Source organism: Ceratotherium simum, chromosome 2, assembly GCF_057802395.1.
Source record: "Ceratotherium simum simum isolate JZ-2026a chromosome 2, ASM5780239v1, whole genome shotgun sequence".
Taxonomy (NCBI): domain Eukaryota; kingdom Metazoa; phylum Chordata; class Mammalia; order Perissodactyla; family Rhinocerotidae; genus Ceratotherium; species Ceratotherium simum.
In genome coordinates this window covers 65,653,631-65,674,518 of record NC_141901.1, presented here as the reverse complement: position 1 = coordinate 65,674,518, position 20,888 = coordinate 65,653,631, and the positions used below count along the sequence as shown (strand labels likewise).

The 20,888-nt window shown below is 37.4% G+C and overlaps 1 protein-coding gene across 1 annotated transcript in view; it reads left to right on the top strand.

Annotated features, from left to right (window-relative positions):
• Window positions 1-796: 796 nt before the first annotated feature.
• Window positions 797-20,888, top strand: part of PALMD (palmdelphin) — a 49,572-nt gene continuing 29,480 nt past the window's right edge. Inside the window, exons 1-2 of the mRNA XM_004420791.3 lie at window positions 797-1,088; window positions 17,795-17,875. Of these exons, the coding sequence (XP_004420848.1) occupies window positions 1,044-1,088; window positions 17,795-17,875 (126 nt within the window). The 5' untranslated portion in view covers window positions 797-1,043. The remainder of the gene's footprint in view (window positions 1,089-17,794; window positions 17,876-20,888) is intronic.

Sequence of the window (20,888 nt, the reverse complement as noted above, 5' to 3'; positions counted from 1 at the left end):
CTGCTTTGACCTGAGAGTCTCCCTGGGCTTGACTTCCTATTTCTAAAGGGCAAGAGAACATCCACACAGTGCCAGACTGCATGAGTTACAGAATGTCTCATCACACTTTCAAAGGCTCACTCCTTTCTCTTGCACAACTGGTGAGGTCAAAATGGGCACCTGCCTGCAAGCCGAGAGTGTCATTTCTGAACAAGGTCCAAGAAAGAACTGCATTCCATAGAAATCCAAGACAAGAAATAACAGAGGCTGGTATGTGACGTTGAAACCACACGGAACACTGCTGGTGGGCCAAGTTCTTAACAGAGTCACGTTAACACCTTTGGTTTCTCCATGACCTAAAGATTCCAAAGTTTGAAACAAACTGCTGCAGTGGGAAGGGGAGGAAGAGAGAAGGACAGCCTGATATAAATTTACCACTATGTCTAGTTCTAAAGTAACTACAGCATTTCTTATTATTATCTAAAGCCCATCTGAGGAAGGAAGGCAAGCAAGTGATTTGGCCGGGTCAAGGTGAAGCTCTGTCCTAGTAAACTCTGAACGAGAGTGTAGGTGAACTAACTTTGTACAAACACACACAGACCCACACACGCAGAGATGGTCATGTGTCGCCAGAGCAGAGGATAATTAAACACTCAGCATGTGAGTTCCCTGTGCCACTCCTAGAAAACAATGAAGTGGGTAAGGAACAGTTAATGAGAAAATGTGCATTGCTAACTGTGCACATTACAACAAAGAGCTGGCAGCTCCTGAAGGAAAAGGGCTTGTGCCGCTGCCGTTCAAACTTGTCAGTCAACTCGTGCCAGCAGCCTCAGCGTCTGCCTCCCCAGCACACCCTCATTACATGTCTCTGTCTGGCCTGATCTGTACATCTGCTCAGAGACGCTCCTGCCGAGCCGGGGATTTCTGCTTTTCTCCACTGGTGCAAAGAGCAGATTTCTCCCTGCTTCTCCAGGACTCTCACCCCTGCTCCTCTGCCCACGGAGGATCCCGCTTTATGGTAGCTTTGGATTTTCTTCCTCATCTGCCTGTCCTTGACCTCTAGAATGGAAGAAGCCGAGCTGGTGAAGGGAAGACTCCAGGCCATCACAGTAAGTCTGCATACAGTTATAACTCGTGGAGGTGGTTGCTTAGGGGAACGGGCAGGCAGACACGTTGCTAGCTGCCCCTGCTGTGGAGCCCCCGTAAGTGGAAAAACACAACTGTCACCTTTCATGGACGAGTCTCTGCCGCTCTCTTAACCCTTGTGACCCTCTGTAACTCTTGGGCTCCGGAAACTGAGTGCAGGGCACACGTTCTTGATTTTTGTAAAAACTGTGCCTACATTTTAAAGAGCGATCAGAAGCTTTTAAGGCAGCTTGCTTAACTGTCATTCACCTTCTGTGTACCTTAAAAATGCAGTTTTTCCTTAAATTTATATTTGACATGAGATCAAAAAACAGATCCCCAACTTGGAAACTTTTTTAAACAATTAATACACCAAAAAGTTAAACTCTTTTCAAAGGGGGAAGGAAAAAGAAATAAAACAAATGACTTGAAACTTTTCATTTGGAGCGTGGTAGTATATTCCAGAAAGCCTAACAGAATTAAAATGAATGTTGTTGTACTTAAACTAAGCGTTAAACATGAGAAAAGTAGGGAAAAGCACGCATCAGGTTAATTCTAAGATATCACTTTCCAGCAGAGTCACAAACTGAATTAGATCCTGATAAAGGAATTCAATGCACGCAGCGCAATGGATTTGGAAAATATTTTGTTAATACCGGGAAGAAAAATAGTGCATTTTTTGTGTTTGTTCTGGGAAAGAGTCAAAGCAAGAAATGAATTACTTTCCTTAAATGATCCAGCTTTTTTTTTTTTTTAATTTTATAAAATCCTCTATTTGGCAGTAACTTGGAAGTCTGTGGTACAATCATTTATCATTAGCTACAACTTCTGATATAATTTTTTTTAAGAAAAGAAACTTTGGAAATCATCATCCCAATTTCTCAGCATTTTCTGCCACTGACATTAGCTGTCAGGAAGAAATGAGTACTTTTTAAAAACTAACGCTAAATCAAGGTGAGTAGGAGGATATTTTTCTTTGCTCTTCAAATTACCATACCATAAGTAACAATGCTAATCCCAATTTAGGATTTTTATTAAATAGAGACAGTGTCTCAGTTCCACCCAGAAAGGATTCAATAAGTTGAAATATTTTCTCAGCCAATGGTAAGGAAGGAGCCAGAAGTTCATGGATAAGGTTGGCACTTTTCCGTAAGACAATGCTTTTGACATGTCTAACTTCCAATTAGTCCACTTTCCTTTCTTCAGAAAACTTGGATTTGAATTGTTGTTTGTTTTGCTTTGTTCTCTTTTGTTGTTAAACTCGGCCACCATTTCAGCTGCCCTGCTCTAAGGGACAGGAACTGACCCTGCTCTGTTGTTTTTGGCGTGGGCCTTTTGCATCACAGCTGTTGTGTAAAGGTTACTTTATTAGACTGTGTGAGCTGTGTGGGCACAAGCTCCGCTTTTCCTGATGCGTCTATCTCCTAATTAACTCAATGAAATCATGTATCCAACGAAATACACACATAGCGCCTTGTTCCGCATTTTCCTTTTTGAATTGGAGCACTCCTTGCTTAAGCCCTTTTTGCTTCTAGAGCACCTTATAACATGTCGTACCAGAGCAGCATATGTTCTAAAGGTGTGACTGCATACTGTTATTCAGGAAGACTAGGAATTTTTACTGAGGGCTCCAAATGCGAGTAGACATTGAACAAGAGTCAGAATGCTTTACAAGCAGACAAGAAAGTAAGTAGGTTCCTGAATATACTGGTGTGCTCTTTTTTTGGTGATTAGAAAAATACTCCTTCTGGATGATTTCATTAGCCTAAATACGTCCCACTAGAAAAAATTAAGCAAGTCTCCAAAGTAAGATCACGAAGTAATTGTATCTTGGAAGTAATATATTTGTATAAAGGTTGTAAGGAAAAAATTGGGAAAAGTTTATGGCAACAAAATTTCCACTAGCTAAGTCCAGTCACCAGGCTAAGTCCAGTCACATTTGTCACCACCTCGAGGGAAAATGGAGCAGTGGGGTGTCCATGGAAACAACACATCCACTCCTCTCCCTCCTGGATGCCCTGGGAAATGCCACTGCCTCCACCCTTGCCTTACCCAGGAAGCCACCTCAGCTATGCCCCTTCCCCCTGGGAAAATGAAAACACCCGGTATCCAGAGAGTTTGCAGGGATTATTCACTTTTGGAAGTACTTAAAATATTCAAAATCTCTGACGTAGACTAAAACTCAGAGACAATCTTCTCATTTTAACTGTTTCCCTCCTATTTCCCTACACAGAAACTGTTTTTGTATACTTCAAGAACAAAACCATAAGACAATTGCCCAATGTACCCAAACACAGCAACTCACAGACTTCATTTTGTTAGGAAAGAAAATTTTTTACACTCTAAGATCTTTTTGATTTTTATATTAAAATTTCTTCTTCCAGTTCCTGGCTGTGAAATGAAATAATCTTCACTGTTGTATTTATTCCACCTGATTTCGAGCGTCCAAAAAGTCTTTGTTTCCATTACAAGGAGTTGAAAAAAACAAATGTATACGCCTAAAGTTTGACAAAACCAAGTGCCAGGCTTCTTGTTCCTCCAAAAAAAAAAAAAAAAAGATTAAACACAGTATGTAGATGGAATGTGGCACTTAGGCTCTCAAACTGAAAACTAAATAACTGTGATGGTGCCATTCATTTCTCTTATCAGTAAATTGAATTTTATATTAGTCAGAAGTCTTCTCAAAGACTTAAAGAGAATAAAAATAAAATTATGAAAGTACACAGAAACAATTGTTTGAAAGAAGGTATTTCAGTTCAGGGGTATCAAATATGGATTCTATGGTGCATACTTACTCTCATGTTCCTCCTTCATTGCTTTATCCATGTACCAACTCTTCCCTTACTAAATTAATAGTCAAAGTATCTCTTAGCCAAAGAGTTCAGTTTTCAACTATCACTCAAATACAGGGCTGCTTCAAACTGATTAAATATTACCTAGATTAAAAAGTTTTTTGAGGCTTTTTTTCAAGTTAGTACATGTTTGAACAAATAGCTGATTTTTATGCAACAGAAGAACTATTGAAGTAGATTAGTAATTTGAAGTTCACTTTTGATATTACTGGAAGTGATGATACCAATATCTCCAGCATTCTTGGAAAGAGGGAGATAAAGGAGTGTAGAGTTATCCCTAGGGAGTTCCTCTCTGGAAGTAAACATGGCCTGCACTGAAGAACAGTGAAAAGACCCACATGAATTCCCCTCAGAAATAGAAAGATCTCCTTAGGATCAGTAACATCTCATACACTGTTGACATCCTCCTCAAGGAACGTATTGTCTTATCTCCATTCCAAGGGTGACGTTAGAAAATACCGTTACTAAATAATATGGGGATACTTTGACTGGAAAAATCCTGGATCTTAAACTGGCTAGAGATCATAGACTTGCAAAAAGAGTACTGTTTGGGGGATGAGCTCAGAAGAATTCTGAGAACTAGAATCAATCACAGAACAAACCCAGTAGGGGAAAAAGGGGGTTAAGAATAAAGCTGCCATTTTTAGTCTCATCAAGGTTTACCTTTCACTGTTAGGAATGTGTGTTATCAACTCATTCTCTCATTCCTTTATTCAGTTAATGGTTATTGAGCACCATAACACTACTACGTCCCAAGTCTTACGGATTTACAAGAAAAGAAGCGAAATAAGGGGAATCCAGAGTGTCAGGAGCGCGGTGGGAGTGGGTTGCAATTTGCAGTAGAATGGTCAGGATGGACCTCATACCAAGGGTGACATTTGAGCACAGATGTGAAGGAGGTGAGCTCTGTCAGAAGTTAGACGATAGCAAGAATCACAAGAACAAGCACCTGCCTAGGACCAACTCCATTTGGAAAGGAGCCATATAAAGTCCTGATGCTGGAATTTGAGCAACAGAGCCAGATTTGCCGGCCAAAGCTGCTCATGACCCAAAATAATAAGGAGCTCTCACATTTCCCCGGATCCACTCCCTGTTTCTTTCCACTCCCAAGGAATTTTTTTCCAAACTTGTAAACATAGGAATTTAGGAGGCAAAAAGTTTTTTACATACAACAGAAATCTACCCAATGCAAAGACCAACATTAAAACAATAACATAAACACACAAAGTTCTGGTTATTTCTTTGGCACGTGTTGCCTGTCACTGGACACTCCACCTCAGCTCATTCTCTTTTTGTCAATATCTGGGATCGTCAAACAATTAATAAGACAATTAACGACTTCAAAGTAGGACCTGCTACATGATTTGTGGGGCCCAGTAGACAATGAAAATGTGGGGACCCTTGCTCAAAAATATTCAGAATTTCAAGATAGTAACAGCAGAAGTTTAACAGCATTAAAACTAAATGCTGGCAAGCCAGCCTGGTGGTGTAGTGGTTAAGTTCGCACCCTTCGCTTTGGCAGCCCGGGGTTCATAGGTTCGGATCCCGGGCGCAGACCTACACACCGCTCATCAAGCCATGCTGTGGCAGCATCCCATGTACAAAATAGAGAAAGATTGGCACAGATGTTAGCTCAGGGACAATCTTCCTCAAGCAAAAAGAGGAAGATTGGCAACAGATGTTAGTTCGAGGACCATCTTTCTCACCAAAAAAAAAAACAAAAAGAAACCCAAACAACTAAGCAGTAGGCCCTTCTGGGTGTGGTGCCCTGTGTGACTTCACAGGTCACCTGCCCAAGAAGCCGGCCCTACTTCTATTTCCCAGGCTGGCCATATACATTTTGTCCCTATTCACTCTGCCTGTACAAATGCAAGAGTGAAAACAAGAGCAAGCCAGCCTGGATCTTGACTAAAGGTATACCTTAATGTGTGTTTGGATCGTTGTATTATTTACAGTTCTAAGGACTTCTTAAAATAATAACGGCTAAAAGAATGCATAATGCACCATTGTTCCCGTATACCTCACGGTTAAGACAAAGTTACAGGAAGAACTCCCAACTGGTCGTGAGCATCCAAAGACATTCACATCACGATGGTACATGGAGAGGTAGGAATCTCCTAAATAAAGTCCTGTGCCAGAACATTCAAACAATAAAGCCTCCACACAATTTTCCACAGGGCTGTACTGAGATTACATGTTTCTTCCAGAAAAGGAAAGGTTTCTTCAAACAAATGTACTATGCCACATTTCTTTGCCAAACATAATAGCCCACCCACAAAGCAGACCCACAAAGATGAGGTATAATAATTTTGATAGCTTATTAAGGAAACTGCTTTTTGATAATAGGGGAAAGTTTTTCCAGTGTGCTACAGAATGATAATGCTACTTTGCAAAGCCCTCTGCTGACAAGGATCCCCATGAACTTTCTGGACATTGCTGGATGGTCAAAAGGAAAAACTGCTTCTTTAGAAAACTGATTGAAATAAATCAGAGTCTAAGCACCTAGTCTGTCTAGAGTCCAAGCGAGTGCAGTATAGTTCAGTGAGCTAAAATTGAAACAGGACTTTCATGTCCTAATCTTCAGTCTCAAACTACCTAGCTTCTCTTAAAATAAAATAAGAGCATTTTAATTTATTTAAATGGCAGTGGTATCATGTAGGAAAGAGACTCCATAAAAATTTACTGCCTCAGGAAGCTTCCTCACCCGGAATCCTGTGGGGGGATGTCTACTTTCCTAAGACACCATAAGAGCAGTTTGAATGAGATCTGTACTTAACGGTTTTTACATAAAATCCCAGTGACTGAGTGGATTCTGTCAAGCCATTTAAGACATAAAACCAGGTTATTCTCTGAAGCTCTGAATGGAAATCGAAACTGGTTCCCGTCCTAAGTACCAAGTTCCCAAGGTGTAACTGCATCTGTGATTGACACAGGATGATGCAACATATTAAAATGAGCTACAACAGCTATTCAAAATCAATCTATGTTAACAAATCTAGAACATAAAGGACGCCTCTTAAGCAAAGGAGTTCTGAGATTAATAACAATAATAATAGCACCTATTCTTTCATAACATTTAGGATTTAAAAAAATAAAAATAAAACTTTCACATCTATATCTCATTTTCCAAACAGTCCTACGAGTATTTTCAAAAGCAGATGTTACCATGCCCATTTTTAGGTGGAAAACCTAAGACCAAAAAAGTTAAGGGATTAGTTAAACAGTAGAAATTGAATCCATTCTTCTGCTTGTCAGATTCTCTGACCACAACATCACAATATATTCTAATAAACATCAAAACCACAAACCTCAACCCCTGATCAGAACTTCCTCTGTTACTCATTCTTATGAATAGAGTTTGAAGCGGAGCAGAACCCTTGGAAGTTCTGCTTCATTTAACCACATTTTCTAACCTAAACCAGTCCTTCTCCCCCTGCAGTGCCCCCACCCTGCCCCCTTCCCCAGTCTGCTGGGAGTAAAAGTGGGAAAGGAAAGAATGCGATGCCATTTCAGAAGCATTTGTTATTGCTTTAACAGGGTTGGGACAGAATCATCTTTCAGAGCATCCCATATTCTAAGCCTTTTTACTTTCTCCCCATCTCACTTTCATTACACAGTCTCTTCCCTCCAGCCAGGATTTCTTAAGGCAAAGACATTGTTGCATCTCTCACAGCTCCCAACACTGAGCTCAATGCTAGCTGGAGCACAAAAACAAAAACATCGTCAATGAGTGAATGAATGAATGAATGAATGACTACCATCAAGCTGAAAAGGGCGAGAAAGCTAATGACTGTCTGGCCTGCTAACAGATTTTTTTTTTTCACTGACACAGACAAGTTTACGATCACCCTTGATTATTCAAGGGCTAGTTTTATGTTTGTTATCTTTTTTTTTTTTTTGTCACTATTCATTAGAATAAGCAAGAAAGGATAGACAAAGGAATTCAAGAGTAGAACACAAACTGGAATCTATTTAGAGATCTGTTAGAATTTGTTGCAATACTAGGAGAGAAGACTAAAGTTACTGGATAAAATGCGGTTTAGAAAATCTGTGCTTTTTAATTCACCCCATAAGTGTTAGTGTTAACCACAATTACAATTCCCGCAGCTAACTTAAGAATTAAGTTATTTCAAAGCTACACACAGAAATAATCATAAGACCAGGAGAAAGTTAGAGACCTCTTTGTCCCCATTTTCATCCTCTTTATACCATACGCTCACCCAGCTACTCCCTGAACACTTCCAGCATCAGGTGGATCAAATGCTCCCACAACACTCCATTCCGTTTGAGAAGAGCTCTCTGTACTAAGAGTTTTGACAAAATGCACCAGAATCTGGTTTCCTTCAACTTCCACCAATTATCATGACTCTAGCCACTGAAGCTATACAGCTTCATTTTCTTAATTTTGATCATTCCTCATACCACAGGCTCATTCTAGACACTCTTCAAAATGTCAGTTGTTACTCTTAAAATTCAATGCTAAGAGTTGAACAGAAGTCTCTGTCCAGTACAGAGCCCCTTAGTCCTATAACATCCCATGTTTGGGGAATTGTATTCCTACTGACATATTTGGAAAGTGATAAGCTGTGGTATTAAAAGCATCACCTTTGGAGTTATAGAAAATTAGTTTCAACATCAATTCCAACACTGGACCAACCATATGACTCGGGAAAGTTAATAAACTCTCTAGTCTTCAGCTTCAGTGTCTCTAAAATTAAGAATAATAGTTAACTTGAAAGTTAAGTAGTCAGATGCACAATGAATATACAAAAATCAATAGCTTTCTGAAAAACAATAGTTAGTCAGATAATGTAATGTGAAAATATCCCATTCCTAATAACTACAAAATTTAAAAATACTGTTAAAATCTAAAAATAATCCTACTTAGAAAATGTGCAAAATGTACATGAAGAAACTTTTATACTTTTATACCTACTAAGGAAGTTTACAGGGTTTATATAATGAAACTTGACTAAGCAATGTAATATATGTCTCTGGAAAAGCACACCATTCCTTAACAAGAAGTTTGAATACGAAAAAGCTGTCAGGTATTTCCAAATTTATAAGTTTAAGGCAATTCCAATCAAAATCTCTAAGGAGGCATTTTATTCACTCTTGGTGGCAGCATGAAATTGCTAAAACACGACAATTTGGCAACTGGTAAAAGAAAACTCAAAAACTTTCATCCTTTGACCTAGAATTTCATTAACAAGGAAGTTGTACTAAAGAAAAATAAAAAGTGAAAAGATGGATTCCTAAGATGTTCATAACATAACAAAGTCATTTCCTATAGTACAAAAGTGGAAGCAAATCCAATGTCCAAAAATAGAGATGAGCTGAATAGATATAGTGCATATATATGTGTATACATATATATGTGTATATATATATAATATGGAATAATATACAGCCATTAAAAATAATTTAGAAGACTATTTAATGACATGGTATATCATCGTGTTCATGATATGTTAAAAGAACTGTCACACTACTAAAAATGTAAAAAGCAATTCCAATTTTATATGAACTATAATATATCATGCAGATATAAATCATATGTAACAATATTGATCTCTGATTATCTCTGGATAATGATAATCACTATTAGGAGTCACTATTAAAATTCCATCAGGGCGTGTGGTTTTTTGTTTTTGTTTGTTTGTTTGGTTGGTTGGTTGGTTGGTTTTCCGGAATTAGTGGGGCGTGAGGAGGGGTAAAGATTTAGTTGGGTTTTCAATTTGTTTCTATCAGAATTTAACAAAATGGTCCAAAGTCTGACTGGAAAAATAAAATACTGCTACTAATCAAGACATTTTAGATAAGAGCAATAAAGGAAAACTTGCCCAATAAAACGTTAATTTACCTCATTGGCATATAATCTAAACTATGTAGTATTAGTACCAAAATCAATAATTAAAGAAACTATACAAATTACCTGGAACCAGACCCTAATTTACATAAAAAATTAGCAGAGCCAGCCCTGACAGCCTAGTGGTTAAAGTTCTGTGCTCTCCCTGCTTCAGTGGCCCGGGTTCCTTTCCTGGTCATGGAACCACACCACTCGTCTGTCAGTTGCCATGCTGTGGCAGCGGCTCACATAGAAGAACTAGAAGGACTTACAACTAGGATATACAACCATGCACTGGGGCTTTGGGGAGGGAAAAAAAAAAGGAGGAAGGTTGGCAACAGATGTTAGCTCAGGGTGACTCTTTCCCTGCCAAAAAAAAAAAAAAAAATTAACAAATGATAAAAGTTATTAAATGATAAAATTAGTAAATGAAAAATAAAAGTAAATGAATAGGAAAGAATTCTTCAATAAAACCAGATTAGTTAAAAATTTGGAAAAAAACATTAGATCCTCAGCATTTACCATAAATCAAAATAAATTTAGCTGGATTAAAGAGTTTTTAAAAAATCTTTAGAAAACTAGAAGAAAATACTGTATGGATGAATAGTTACTGTATCTCAGATGATGATGTATGTTTTTAATACATCAAAGAAATAAGAAAAAAAAACTTTCAGTGCTTCTAAAAACACCATAAATAAAATTTAAAGGGAGGGGCCGGCCCCACAGCTGAGTTGTTAAGGTTCCACATGCTTCGCTTTGGCAGCCCAGGTTTGTGGGTTTGGATCCCGGGCACAGACCTACACCACTCATCAGCCATGCTGTAGAGGCATCCCACATACAAAATAGAGGAAGATTGGCACAGATGTTAGCTCAGGGCTAATCTTCCTCAAGCAAAAAAAAAAAAAAAAAAGAGGAAAATTGGCAACGGGTGTTAGCTCAGAGTGAATCTTCCTCACCAAAAAAAAAAAAAAAAATTAAAAGGCAAATGAGAAAAATTATTTACAACTAACATGGCAAACAGAAGGTTACTATCTCTAATTCAAAGAGCTCTTATAAATCAATAGGTAAATAATTAATAGGCTTTACAGAAAAAACGGTAGACATCACCAATAGGTGATATAAAAAATAATTAAAACAAATAACCAAGAAAATTATGACTAATATTTGACCACACTAATCTCAGAAATCTCATTAAGACATCAAAATGATGCCCTATTCATCATTTTGCCCTATTCAAGCTGCTAAAGGATCTTTTATTTGTAATATTCATAAGTAGTAAACGTGAGGTAATGGACGCTGTTTTGTGGTTATATAAGTTACAACAACTTTTCACTGAAGTCTTTTTAGTGATCTGTATCAAGAATTTTCAAAACATCCCTACCCCTTGACTAGGTAACTAACTTTTACAGACCTATCCTGAGGAAATAATCAGAAAAAAGTGGTCAAAAATTTATGTACGAGGAACTTCATCACACAACTACTTATAATAGCAAAAGATGTAAAACAACCTAAAAGGCAGAAAAGGGGAGACCAATTAAGCAAATTACAACATTCTAAATAAAATTTAGTATTTTTACTAATAACATTTAATTACATGAGAAATGTTCATGACACAATATTAAGTGCAAAATGTGGAACACAAAACTCTGTGTATGGGCCTCCTTGTGTGGTTTGTCCGTGTGTGTGTGCAGGCGTGCGTATCTGTGGCTTGGGTATATTAAAAAAAGATTGGAAAAAAATGTACCAAAATGTAGACAATAGTTATTTCTAAAGTAGTGGGAGTATGGGGGATTTTTATATTTTTCTTTAAAGTTGTCTGGATTTTTCAAATGTTCTACAATTAACATATTATCGTTTCATAGTTTACATTTGTTAATAATGAAGTTATTCATTAATTTGGGTCCATCATTCCTAACAGACAAAATGTTCTGAAATTTTGATTTGGTCATTTATTATTTCATTGGTTCCCAAACCTGGCTAATCATTAACATTACCTGGAGCAGTTTTTAACAATAAATCTTCCAGCCCAGCCCCACTTAACCCTTGAAATTCTGATTCAGAAAGTTATCTAAATACATTTATGTTTATCTGTTTATTGGGTTTAGTTCTAGTTTTTTATATCTTCTTACAGGGCATTGGGTTAAAAAAATGTTAAATCAATCACTTTCAAATAAATATTCCTTTCTATTCACATTTACACAAATTACCAAAAGAATAAAATAAGAAACTTTGTCAAGTCATGCTAAAACTAAGAAATATGGAATTCCCATGATCTAGATATCACCGTTCCTCAGTTTCTTCACCTACGTAATGGGGATTAAAGTAGTCCCCACTTCATAGAAATTTGGGGAAGATTAAATAAATTGATAGCTTTAAGTTCTTTACGTAGTTCCTGACGCATAAAAGGTTTTCAATAAATGTTAGCTATTGTTATGACCCTCATAATCTTCATCATCTGCAGATCTTGAAAAATTAAGCAAAAGAAATAAAGTCAGTTTTAAATGCTTTGTTGTTAATAATCAAATGCTCTCTCTCAGACATTCTTTGTCTAAATACAACATCGTTGAATAATTCATTCTACAACTTTGCTGGGGATTAACCAATAAGTTCACCAGTCTTTAAATATTCACAATTCACTTTTTTCCATCTTCAAAGAATTGGGGCATTTGCCACCTTCAGTCTTCTGATACCTCTTCACTCACCCAAGATTCCAAGATTACTTGACAATGTTTTTCTGTTATGTCTAGAAATTTTTCTGCTCCCTGAAATGAGACCATCAGAGTCCGAGGAGCTCTGTCTTCAGTGCTGTTTCCTCTTGGACTTCAATTCCCCTTTAAGCATATTTGTTCTACCCTTTCCAGAATCAAGATTATTCTCCTTAATCAAAAATATGAAAGCAAAATAGGAGTGTCATAGTTCTAGTGTATCTCTGTCATGTTATTATTACACTACGCATCTCAGCATCTCATTATCACCTTTATCTTTTTGAGGTCAACATCACTTAATTATATGTATTTATTTATACACATACGCTTTTTGCGCCCTCAATGTTTTTCACATCTTTACATCATCCTGAATTTTTACCTTATTTACACTATTACAAATAGGTACCACCTGCTTATCCTCAGTCTTGGTTTCATGAGCTCATTGGGAAGATCCCAGTGATATTAAACTATTTGGTTTGGTTTGGTTTATAGTAGCTCTTTCCTTCTCACCTGCGGTCATTTGTAATTGGGTAGCCATATTTCCATTCGTAAATTGCTCATTCTTCATGATCTATCTTCCCTCTTGAAAAGTTTGCCCCTTTTTCGATTTTTTTTTAAGAATTTTTCAAAAATTTTTTTCAAGAACTTTTAAAATCTACTTTCATCAAAATCTGGTAAACTTCTAACTATGCTCAGGATTCTATTCTAGGAATATCGTGTTAGCACATCCCTTTCTTTCAAGGTTACCATTATTTGCACATCACCAGGAAGTTCTGCATTGTTGGTAGCACTTAAATTCAAAAAAACATCTTCTATTATTGTTCTTTTGAGACCTTAGGCAATGAAAATGTCAGCAAAGCTAGTCATGAAGTTATAAGATACTACACTTCTAGCAGAATGAATCTGAAACTATTTGACTAATTGAATGGGCCCAATTCTCCAAGTTCTATTACAAATAATATCTGATCGACCCCAAAATAAACTTCCATATAAATTCTCTTCCTCCTATACTCCTTAAATGTGGGTGCTCCATGAAGGGTTTGTCCTTAGCTCTCCTTGTCTTTTCGAAACAATTTCTGTCATGCTCTGACATAGTCTCATGGCCTCGGCTGTCCCTCCCAAAACTCTCGCATCTTTGTCTCTAGCTCCGACTCTTCTTCTGATCTCTCTCCATCCAACATTTCAACTGCCTACCGGATAACTCCACCTGGTGGTCCCAAAGACACCTCAAACCTGGTGTGAATCCACCATCTTCCCTCCCAAACTCTTTCTTCCTTCTGTATTTCCTATTTCTATGAATGATTCTGCTCTCCTCTCAGTTTGCTAGGCATAAAACCCTTGTACTCCCATTTAACTTCTTCCTCTCTTGCATCCAAATGTCATCAGGTGCCAAGTCATGCCAATTTTAACTCCTTGATATCTCTGACATCCACACCCTCTACCACCTCTTGTTCTAGCTCTCATGGTCTTATGTATGAGCTGTAGCCTAACTGACTTTCCCCTTCAAGTTCTTCTCCTTCAATATCCACTGCAGAATGAAGTTAGATTAAACTTCTAAAAAGATGGTGTTAACTCTATCATTCCTATCCCTCTGAAGACCTTTCATTGCTCCCTATTTCAATACCTAAATAAATTCCAAACCTCTTGTCCTGCCATTCAATATTCCCCAGTGAGGATCTATCCTCATCCTATTATTCTTATTTTATTTCCCGCTATTCCCTGTATGGCAACTTAGATCCCAGACTTGCTGTTCCAAATAATGTCCCAACTTTCTACTTCCAGGTCTTTGCTCACATTGAGCGCTTGACTTGACTGCCCTTTCTCCCCACACCCCAGCCCCCCAGCAGATACCCAACATACCCTACCGGGATGCTACTTCAAAGCCTCTCCTAACTATATGCCAGAAGCAGCCATTTCCTATCTCCCCTCAACTCTCATTGTACCTCACTTATACCTTAGTAATGACATTTATCACTTTACTTCTTGGACTATAGTTACTTGTACAAATGATTCTCTTGCTTTATGAGAATATAAGTTCCTTGGCAAAAGTATCTACTTTTGAATAATTTTTTTTCTTTTGACTTTTTATTACAAAATAATAAAGGTACAGAAAACTACATTAAAATGAACAGCTTAGTGAAATATTATAAGGCGAACACATCTGTAATCACTACTCAGCCTAGGAATATTGTCAGGCAACTTAGAAATAATTTTTAAACATCGTACAACTCCTAATGTCACCTTGAACGTAGTATTTGTACATAAGTACCTAAGTATTGGATAAATTCATCATTAAATAACTCAGGATCAATCTTGCCTTCTTCACAGATTCAGGCATTTTAGAATACTAGCTAATTGTTAATCAATCGTATCTCTAAAATACTTACACTCCTAAGTATTGTGCTTATTTTATTATGTATGTAATTGCGGTAATATCGTTGAATCATGGGTGGTTACAATAGCTTTATCATTGCACAAAAAGTAAGTAAATTAATTTTCAAAATAATTATGAGGTAGCCTTTTACAGAATTGGAATTTGTGGGTGTCAACTGCTAAAATATTCTAAGTCAGACAGCTGAAAATCTAGGCAATTGTTCATTGAACAAAAAGTCTGCCTTAGTTGAACACTGAAGAAGTAAGCAGCAATTTAAGTTATTCATAATGGTTAACAGTAATAAATATCTGATGTGCCAAGTTGCAACAGGTATCTATAGAGATGCTCAAGCTTCTGGGGAAATTTTGGGAAGCAGATGGCTTTCACATCTATTTGTTCCGTGGTAATTTGGGAAGGAATTATCTGGCTATGATAACTTTTGGTACAATAGCAATAGAGCTAGATATACAACTTAAAGTTGACTTGTAGTTTATTCTGCCATAATAAAACTAAATTATTGCCATATTATTTTTCAGTAATGCTTATAGATCCTTATGAAATTTGGCAAAAGGATAATAACTTGCTGTTGATGAATATCTTGTGAGGAAAATGTGCTCCTATCTTAAAATAGGATCATGCTTATAATGTTACAAAATTACCTTCTTAACTACCTAGACTAATATGAGAGAGGAATCACATTACCTCTGAGAGACAAAACATTGGTACGGTATTCCTTAGCAACGCTTCTATAACCCATGTTGCCAAAACCCTTCAGACGCCCTGCCTCTACCCACAGCTTTCATTGGCTTATTACTAACACTAAGACGAAACCAGCCCAAACTGGCTATCGGCAGGGGTGGGGAAGCATTGCTGGTTTCAGCAGTCACCATCACACATACATAACGTGCTCTTCTCTCTGGGCTATCCATAGAGAAAGGTGGATGGTTACACACAACATGCAGGGAACTAAAAATGTGCCCCCCTCCCATGAGAGGCCCCACTCCTGTTGCTGGCTGTGCTGGCACTGCCTCCAGGCCACAGTGCTTCATAATGGAGAGAACAATAAGAGAAGTTGTGAGAAGCTCGACTAATTTCCCACTCAGGGAAGTGGTGTAATGAATTGGCTAAGAGTGTGGAGGCTGAACTCAAATGGCCTGGGTTCAAACACTGGTTCGGCCACTTATTAGTTGTAGGAGCTTGGATTAGTTAATCTCCGTAAATTTGCATTTCCTTTTCTGTAAAATAAAAAAGTTATTACAATATCTCTTTGTTATTATGACCATTAAGTGAAATAGTGCCTGTAAAATGCTTATCAAAATGTTGGGCACGATACATTTAAAATATTACTAATATTTGCTCAATAACAGCTTCTAGATATAGTGGAGAATTGACTCACAGGTTTTCAGAGTTTTTGTTCCTAATGACCAGATTTCATCCAAAGAAATTATTCTGAAGATCCATGCTTTTGCCTAGCTATTTTTTTTCAAAAGAGCTGCTTATGAAATTTAAAAAGTAATACCGATGAAGTCATATATTCTTCTTATACACAAAGAGAAACATGACATAAAGTTGGAGAGCAACGTGTTGTTTTTCTTCAACAAATGTACCTGAACTTATACATCAAAAAAGAGTTTTTGTCTTCAAAGGAGTCACATCAGGAAGCCATGCACTTACTTCAATAATGCTGCCAAGTATTTTTGGCACTCTTCCTTCTAAATTACCTTCTGAGCCTGCTTCAAATTCTTTTAGATATCTTCATTGGCAACAAACTTTTATCCTTTGGGAGATTTCAATTTTGAAAGCAGATTTAAAACTAATTCTTGTAAATAAGATGGAAAATAATGTCACCTCCAGTCAAAATAAGGAAACAAGGATATTCTTGCATTGCTTGTAAAATGTCTCAAACAATTCCCGAGACGGAATCTTGAAAACATTTCAGACCAACGAAGCATTATGAAAATTAATATGTTTCTGTCTATGAGATTAACAAGTTATGTGTTTATTTACTTAATTTTATTTAACAACTACTTATAGAGCACTATGTGCAAGCACTATTCTAGGAACTTTTATATATATTAGCTCATTTAATACTCATATCTTATGAGGTAGTTACTCTTATCCTCATTTTACAGACACAAAGAAGTTAAGGATTTTGTCCAAGGACACAGAGCTAGTAAAAGGCAGAACCGGAAATCAAACTCAGGCTGTCTATTTAACATATACGCTATATTTTCTAAAAAGTACAACCTCTGTGTGTTACTAGTTGTGCTATCTGGGTTTTTTAAGGTAATGCAATTTAAACTTGGTGAAAGATACTATTATCACTCCATGAATTTTTTTTAACCTCAGCTAAAAGCCCTCTTACTGTTAACATGCATTATCTAATCCCTCTTTTCTGTCTTCCCATAACAAGGCTTACGGGAGGAAACAGTCTCACTTTCTGGCTTCCTAGTTTTCCAATGCGCCATAGGCTATCCTGTTTTCCCACATAAGCAGACCTTTTATCCAGCAGTTTCTTCAGCCCTGTGCCGGGAATGGCCTCTCTCCTCACAAGGTTTCCTCATGCCTATTTCAAAACTCCCTCCTTAAAATTCACTTTTTCCATTGCATCATTCAGTAGCTCAATCTCCCTAGACTAATGGGGAAGAGAGGAAAGGGGAGAGCGGAAGGAAAGACTTTACAATATTTTTAAGTTCTCTTTGAAAAAGGACCTTATCTCATTTTCCATCAGCAAAATGCTTTGAATGTCTCCCTTTGCTCTCCTTCGCTTTGAAATATTAGTTTCCAAAGCAGCTTCATACCCATGCCAGGGGCACGCTGGTGGCCAGCCGTTCGATAATGACAACAACCCCAAGGAAACATACGTAAGCAAAAGGAAAAAATAGATTATGCTGGAACTTTTTTATTTCAGGATAAAAGAAAAATACAGGAAGAAATCTCACAGAAGCGTTTGAAAATAGAGGAAGAAAAACTAAAACACCAGCATTTGAAGGTAACGTATGACTCCAATTGCATTTCAATGATTTTGTATTCAGATATTCTAATGGCACTCAAATTCAATAGTAAAGATGCTTTAGGAAGGAAAAAAATTCCAACATAGGGCTACTAACACCCTAATAACCATAGAGGAGGCCAACAAGCTAGTAATAGATGCATATGAGATTAATACCTGCTGGGAAACGTATGGAAAGTTGAAAACATGGTTTTATTGCTTTTACCCTTTATTACTGTATTTCCTCATTTTCTTGGGTAACCTTGAGAATTCAGCCTTGATAATTTGGCCCTGAATACAGTATTGCTTAACATCCCTAGGGAGCGGATCCAGCTAGGAAGTCCCTTTTTAAATCTGTGAAAGGCCAGCCTTTCCCAGGGGGTGCATAACAGACACTGCTGGCCTGGTCAAGGATGCTGGTATCTAAAAGCTCAGTGCAATGAATCCAGTGTTGTTTGGGTATGGTTCGGGTTTTTGTTTTATTTTGTTTTGACAGAACATGAGATCATAACCAAAAATAATCCTCCATTTTCAAAATCAGACTTTACATCTTTCATGGGCGCGGTCATTTTGTAATTTAAGCACATCGAGTTTCAAAATTTTATTACGTAGCTTAGTCACAGGATGCAACCAAATGACAAACAGGAGCTCCTTGTGAACAGGTCCAAGCAGGAAACTACTTATCTGACAGGGCTGCTACCGATAGATGTAATGAATCCCTCAATAAAACAACGCCACACGCTCGTGGGGTCTACAAACTTTAGTTCAACTTGCTGAATTCAGCTAAATCCATCTTTCTAATGAACCGAGTATCCACCTCTGAAAAGAAACATAATTTAAGATTCCAATTAGCCTCAGTTCTCTGGATTCTGTTTGCTTCTTTGCTCCTATACAAATTGACATTTCCAATGTTTGATGGATCATTTCAAAGCATAGCCAGACTGCTATCCCTACAGTATGTCACATTGAATTTACGCAAGTAGTAGACATAGCCAAGAGATGCAGTGTGTACTCCCAGAAAACCAACGAAATAAAAACAAGTTTTACCAAGTTATTTCAGTGCAACTCAAATGAAGTCAAAATTCACATCTAGAACAATTTTTGAATAGGCCATTTCTAACTCCAAAATCAGTGCTTGTGTGCGCGTGCTCTCTCTCTCTCACACACACACACACACACAATTTACACACAGTTTGAGTCTCACAGTGAACTCATTATTGCTTCTGAGTAAACTGATAGCTCTCTAGCATTGAGCAATTGCTATCCTTGCAGAATGGGTAGCCAAACAACAGTAGAGCTCACAGTAGGATAAAAGGTTTAAATATCCCCTCGGTTCATTCTAAGAAGTTTCACATAGGAAAACTCTGAGGCACTGAAACGTCCATTTCTGAGGTGTTACCACATTTTAGTACTTGCCAAAAACAGCCCAAAAAGTAATAGTACATGATCTTCCCCACAGGTTTGCTTTCTGCAACCCAAGAGACCTCTTCTAATCTAATCCAATCAAAACATTTATTATGCTTTGGACTGCTGTACACAGTTGTGCAGATTGTGCACTGCACAAAGATACCTGAGAGAGGGGTGCTGAAATCTGCCCATACTCACTTGGAACTGTGCACTCTGGCACAGGGCTGCTTCTGCCTGGAGGATGAAGTTTCTTTTTCTCCTCACAAAGGTGCTGTCCACCTTCTCAAGCTGTGCACTGACCCAAAGGGGTGAGAGTAGGGAACAGCACTTTCTCCTAATTTGCATATTAATGTCATGGAGGCTAGCAGTAGTCCTGGAGGGCTGTAGCACTTTTGCCTGCAACCCAGTGGGAAATTCAAGATTAAATAAGTAATTGCCAGTTAAAAGATAATTTTTTGAATATTTAAATACAAGTGTAAGCAGTAATTCTTTAATCTGGGATGGTCAAAAAAGGTTCTATTAAAGGTGTGGAATTTAAACCAAGTCTTAACTGATAAGTAGAATTTATATAGGTATACACAAGGCCTTTCACTCAATAAACATACATTAAGCACCTATTGTGTGCAAGGTACTAAGTTGTATACTAACAATATAACATAAAGTTTGATCTGTGTTCTTAAAATGGTAACTGACACATAAACTTAAGACATTTATACTGTGGTGAACACTATATGCGAGGCTTAAATGGCAACAGGAACAGAAGAAAGAGTGGCTGCTTCAACAAAGTACATTCTTCTAAGCCTTGCAGAAAATGGTTGGCTACACCCAACAGCGACTAGGCATAATTCCAAAACAGGGTTCAAAAATGTGTAGGAGTATTTTAAAAATCAATTCAAAATATGTTCACCAAGTCAAGAAAGCTCCATTGGCCTCTAGTCACCAGTCTTTCTTTTATTTTCTTCTTCATCCATTTGTCTCCATTCCAGTGACTATCCTCACCACTTTTCAGATTGAAACTATTTCATTACACTTCAACCACCCACTTTAAACAACACAAATGTAAACATTTACAAAGTGCCTCTTCTGTATCGGTAGCACATATTTCAAAATAGTTATAGTAACTCACTCTGACATGCTTTAGCTCCAGAAACTGACAATCAAACTGACAAAATGCTGGAAAGAGGGCTTTCCAGGGACATTACTAGCTTTCTAACATTCAAATATTTCTGAGGTGTGTGCACTATGGATCTTCTCTTCTAGTATCATGATCACAATCTCATGCCACCAAGAAACACAAAATACACTTAACCAAGAAAAATTTTCTTTCCTGGAAGTCCATCTAATTCATGGTATGAAAAACTAATTTATTCCTAACATCTACTGTAACTGCCATGTAGAATGTAGAAGTGCTTCAGGAAAACCTTTCCCTGAAAAACTGCCAAAAGATCTATTACCTGCATGTCATTTATATTTTCATGTCGTTAATATGGCTTTGATTCTGAATGTCATTGTTGTGAAATAGATTTTATTATATTCATTAGCATCATAAACTAAAGCACAAGTCTAAATTGTGACATAAAAGCAAAATAACTGATTCAATTATTGT